Source organism: Gossypium hirsutum, chromosome D06 (assembly GCF_007990345.1).
Source record: "Gossypium hirsutum isolate 1008001.06 chromosome D06, Gossypium_hirsutum_v2.1, whole genome shotgun sequence".
Taxonomy (NCBI): domain Eukaryota; kingdom Viridiplantae; phylum Streptophyta; class Magnoliopsida; order Malvales; family Malvaceae; genus Gossypium; species Gossypium hirsutum.
The window spans coordinates 25,016,485-25,021,582 of NC_053442.1; the positions used below are offsets into that span (position 1 = coordinate 25,016,485).

General features: G+C 34.6%; 1 protein-coding gene across 1 annotated transcript; it reads left to right on the plus strand.

The window, feature by feature from the left end:
- The first annotated feature begins 1,439 nt into the window (after positions 1-1,439).
- LOC107901659 (transmembrane 9 superfamily member 8) lies at positions 1,440-4,863 on the plus strand. The gene is made up of 7 exons (XM_016827740.2): positions 1,440-1,768; positions 2,313-2,477; positions 2,564-2,673; positions 2,772-2,880; positions 2,971-3,083; positions 3,194-3,344; positions 3,554-4,863. Exons 1-7 carry the CDS (start codon positions 1,637-1,639, stop codon positions 4,709-4,711), a joined length of 1,938 nt encoding a protein of 645 aa, XP_016683229.2. The 5' UTR covers positions 1,440-1,636; the 3' UTR covers positions 4,712-4,863.
- Positions 4,864-5,098: the final 235 nt, after the last annotated feature.

Consider the following 5,098-nt stretch of genomic DNA (forward strand, 5'->3'; position numbering starts at 1 on the left):
TAAAGGTAATATTCTATATTTAGAAAATTCGAGAAATCGTGCCCTAACTTACTAGGCTTCGATTTTTCTCGTTGATTCTAAATAGCCGAATATCCTTTCGAATTTTCAAAGCGAGGCAATATTTTGCGTTTGGAAATTTGAGAGAACGTGCCCTAACGTGTTAGGTTTCGATTTCTCGTTTGACCAAATAGCCAAATATCCTCTTAAATCTTAATCCATGTCGTTCGAGTTTTTTTTTAGGATCGTACTCTAAATCTCTTTAAAGTTTTCAATCTTCGACATTTAGACATTAACTAATCAACTAGGTACCAATTTTTGGGCGTTACGAGGGTGCTAATCCTTCCTCGTACGTAACCGACTCCCGAACCCGTTTTTCTCAATTTCGTGGACCAAAATCGTTGTTTTAATATAATCAAATCGATTATTAAAAACAACCACTTTTCGAGGTGACCCAATCACAACTCATCAAAAAAGATTGGTGGCGACTCCTGATTTTCTCGTTTTTATTTTTAAAATCCAAGTCGACCCCGTTTTCACAAAAAATGGTGTCAACAATCATCGTTTTATATATGCTACTTACGATTATTTCTAAAGACATAACATATATGATTTTCTTTTTCTTTTTTCATTATATAATTTTCTTTTAAATTTAAGGGATGATTGTTAATTATACTTTCAAATAAGTTCTTAAGTTTAATTTATTAAATATTAAATATAATAAAAAATTTATAGATACAAATTTTACAAAAAAAATATAAAAGTTTGTATTAATTCTTTTTCCATATTTTATTATTAAATTCCTATAAATTTATAATAATACAAATAAAATATAACTTATTTTGTTAAAGGACACTGATTCCAATTTATACTTATTCATTATAAATTTTTATACACAAATTTATTCAACCAAATAAAATAATACTATTACATATATTTTTATTAAGTGAAGCCAACTATGTAATACTTATTATGTCTCTATTCTATTCTCACAACATAGCTTTTCAATTCTTACTCTATTCCATTCTTACAAATCAAATGTATTGTAAAGTTTTAAGACTAATTTAAGATTAAAATGTGTCATAAGTCCCCATACTCATTGTAAATTTAAAATTTAGTCCCTATACTTTTATTTCCAAGAGTTTAGTCTCTTTACTTTCTAGATTTCAAATTGTTAACACTGTTAAATTCCTTTTTATTAAAGTTTTTGGTGTAACATTTTGAAAAAAAAAACCTCAGTTGTTTTAATTAAAAATAACTTTGTAATGAACCTGAATTAATAAATGTAACAAAATAATGTTAATATTGTTAATAATTTAATCTAAATTTTGAAATCTGAAAAATAAAGGAGTAAATTCCTAGAAACAAAAGTACAAGAACTAAATTTAAAATTTACTAATAGTATAAGGACTTATGATACATTTTAACCCTAATTTAAAATCTATGTGGACACATGCCACAAGAAGAATAAATCATCAAAAGCGCACTGTATCAGAACAAAGAGGAACAGAAATCAAGTTCCCGCCAGCTTCTCTTGGTTTTTGATGGTCGTCTTCTTCTCCTTATAACACTCCCCAAAACGCTCTCTTTCTGTTTCCAAGTAAAAAAAAAAATCAAAGATAGTTTCTCCACCATCATAATGGAATCTCAATCGAGATCTATCCACAATAAACGCTCGATGGCAATGATTCCGGCGCTTCTCTTCCTGTCTCTGATCCACGGCGTTCACTGCTTCTACCTTCCCGGCGTCGCCCCCGAGGACTTCCAAAAGGTCTCCTCTCCTCTCGTTTTGCTTTACATTTTTTTTGTTTATGTCTCTTGCTTGATCTTCTTTGTTCCGTTTGATCTAATTTTGAATTCGTATCTTTACTTTAATTGTTTGGTTCTTATAGAATTATAATAGGAATCGTATCACTATCAGTATGAGAAGGCAATAATAGAAAATTTTAAAAAATTCTGTTTGTAACTGGAAATGAGGCTTTATTAGTTCTCATTTAAATAGATTTTATTCCATTTCTTATTTTATCCAACGCATCTGACTTTCGTGAGCTATGCTGCTCGTGTTTTATAATGCAACCGAGGATAGTTATTGCTTAAAATTAGGAATTGTAGTACCGAAAAAGATTTTAATACATACATTGCCCTGATGGAAACATGCTTGATGGTGACTAGCACCTTACCTAGTGCTTATCATGTTTACCTAATCGATAATGACTTTTTGTTAAGTCACTTTAGTATCTCTCTAGTGCTGCTATATTTGGGAGTGTTTATTGTGTTTTTGTTTAGTTATTGATTCCTTTTGTTGTGGATTGCAGGGAGATCCTTTGAAAGTGAAAGTGAACAAATTGACGTCTATAAAGACACAACTTCCTTACTCCTATTATTCGCTTCCTTTTTGTACACCAGAAAAGATAGTGGACAGTGCGGAGAATCTTGGGGAAGTGCTTCGTGGTGACCGTATTGAAAACTCTCCTTATGCAGTTAGTTTTAGTATCTCTGATGATAATGATGCAGATTGTTTAGTGTTTGGCTGTTAAAATGTTCTCTTTCACTTGAATTAATGCAGTTTACAATGCAAGAGCCACAATTGTGTACTGTTCTTTGCCGGATTATGATTGATGCCAAAACTGCAAAGCAGTTTAAAGAGAAGATTGACGATGAATATCGAGTCAACATGTATGCTAGTTGTGTTTTCAAACATGGAATTCATCAATTAATCTCGTAGTGGTTGTTCTGAAGTTCTTTCTCTGATTAATTTGTGATTCATTTGACAGGATCCTGGATAACCTTCCCCTTGTTGTCCCTATTAAAAGATTAGATCAGGCTTCTAATACTGTTTATCAGCTTGGCTACCATATTGGGCTTAAAGGCCAATATGCCGGGGTAAATATAATAACTTATCAGAATCATAAGTTCCTTTGTTTGCGGATGTACTAGCTACCATGTATGCTTACTTTCTCCAGTTGCATGCAGAACAAGGAGGAAAAATATTTCATTCACAACCATTTGGCGTTTACGGTCAAGTATCATAGGGATCTGCAAACTGGCTCCTCTAGAATTGTGGGATTTGAGGTTAAACCATACAGGTTAGCAGCTCCTCTAAGTTTTAGCATCATGTAAAATTGTTGATTCTAGGAGTCCGTGGCTGAGATTATAACATCAAGTTTTGATGGCATTTTATGTAATAAAAATGCAGTATTAAACATGAATACGAGGGGAAATGGAGTGAGAAAACTCGTTTAACAACATGTGACCCCCATATGAAACGCATGGTAGTTAATTCTAACACTCCTCTAGAAGTTGAAGTAAACAAGGAAATTATATTCAGCTATGATGTTGAGTACCAGGTTAGCTCTTCAACTATAGATGATTTTTTTTTTCAATGTCAACTGTGGGCGGAGGCACTTTTAGGGACAGTCACTTGTGTTCAAGTAAATTCTGCTGGAAGTTATTTCTTGGAAAAAGTTCTCTATTGAACCACTTCTATTGAAATAAAGCTATGACCTCAGTCGGCTATAAGGTGCTAAATCTTGTATTGAATTGTGATGATTTTCAGGAGAGTGATGTGAAGTGGGCATCTAGATGGGATTCGTATCTTTTAATGAGTGATGACCAAATACACTGGTTCTCAATTGTCAACTCTTTGATGATTGTCCTTTTCCTTACGGGCATGGTAGCTATGATTATGCTAAGAACACTTTACCGTGACATTTCTAAGTATAATGAGCTTGAGACCCAGGAAGAAGCCTTAGAAGAGACAGGTTGGAAGCTCGTACATGGTGATGTTTTCAGGCCTCCGTCTAATTCTGATCTACTCTGTGTTTATGTTGGCACTGGTGTTCAATTTTTGGGCATGGTACTTGTTACCATGATCTTTGCCGTTCTTGGATTTCTTTCCCCTTCAAACAGAGGTGGTCTCATGACAGCTATGCTCTTACTTTGGGTTTCCATGGGCATTTTTGCTGGCTATGCCTCTACCAATCTATACAAAATGTTTAAAGGAGCAGAGTGGAAGAAAATAGCTGCCAAGACTGCATTCATGTTCCCAGCCATTGTCTTCGTTATCTTTTTTGTTCTAAATGCTCTCATATGGGGCCAGAAGTCTTCTGGGGCTGTACCATTTGGAACTATGTTTGCTTTGGTCTTCCTATGGTTTGGAATTTCAGTTCCACTTGTTATCGTGGGCGGTTATGTTGGCTTCAAGAAGCCAGCAATGGAGGATCCTGTGAAGACGAATAAAATCCCAAGGCAAATACCTGAGCAGGCTTGGTACATGAACCCAATTTTCTCCATTCTGATCGGAGGAATACTTCCATTTGGAGCTGTTTTCATCGAACTGTTCTTCATTCTTACCTCAATCTGGCTGAATCAGTTTTACTACATGTTTGGTTTCCTGTTCTTGGTCTTCATTATCCTCCTTATCACTTGCGCTGAAATAACCATCGTGCTTTGCTACTTCCAGTTATGCAGTGAAGATTACAAGTGGTGGTGGAGGTCATATCTCACATCCGGCTCCTCGGCCTTGTACCTATTCCTCTATGCTGCATTCTACTTTTTCACCAAGCTGGAGATCACTAAGATTGTTTCTGGCCTCCTATACTTTGGATACATGTTAATTGCTTCATATGCATTTTTTGTGCTAACCGGCACCATTGGATTTTATGCGTGCTTTTGCTTCACAAGGCTTATCTACTCATCTCTCAAGATCGATTAATGTGTATAAAACAGGTCATATACTTTATGCTGTTGTTGCCTCCAACCAACATTGTCTTATAGGTAAGATTCAAAGATTAAGATATCTTCATGCTTTCAGTGTCAGATGTAAAACTTTATTCGCAGTTTTGAAATCTGAGTTCATTTTTAAAACTGATTATAGAATACCTTTTTTTCCCTCATGTATGTTGAGAGGAGCTAGTGATTCTTTTATCAATGACAGTTTCTTGTCATATTGCAACGAGGGCTATGTGCAGATTAAGGCACCAGTACCACATTATTCGCTGATTTAGGTAGGGAAATGACTATTCAACGACAATTGTAAAATGTCATTTATTCTTTAACGAATAACAATGTTATGTTCTCTAATGAATCCGTAGGTTTACCA

Coding starts and splice junctions, on each gene's coding strand:
- LOC107901659 (XM_016827740.2), top strand. CDS start 1,637: ATGGAATCTCAATCGAGATCTATCCACAATAAACGCTCGATGGCAATG. Junction 2,478..2,563: donor TTGAAAACTCTCCTTATGCA/GTTAGTTTTAGT, acceptor GAATTAATGCAG/TTTACAATGCAAGAGCCACA. Junction 2,881..2,970: donor TTAAAGGCCAATATGCCGGG/GTAAATATAATA, acceptor AGTTGCATGCAG/AACAAGGAGGAAAAATATTT.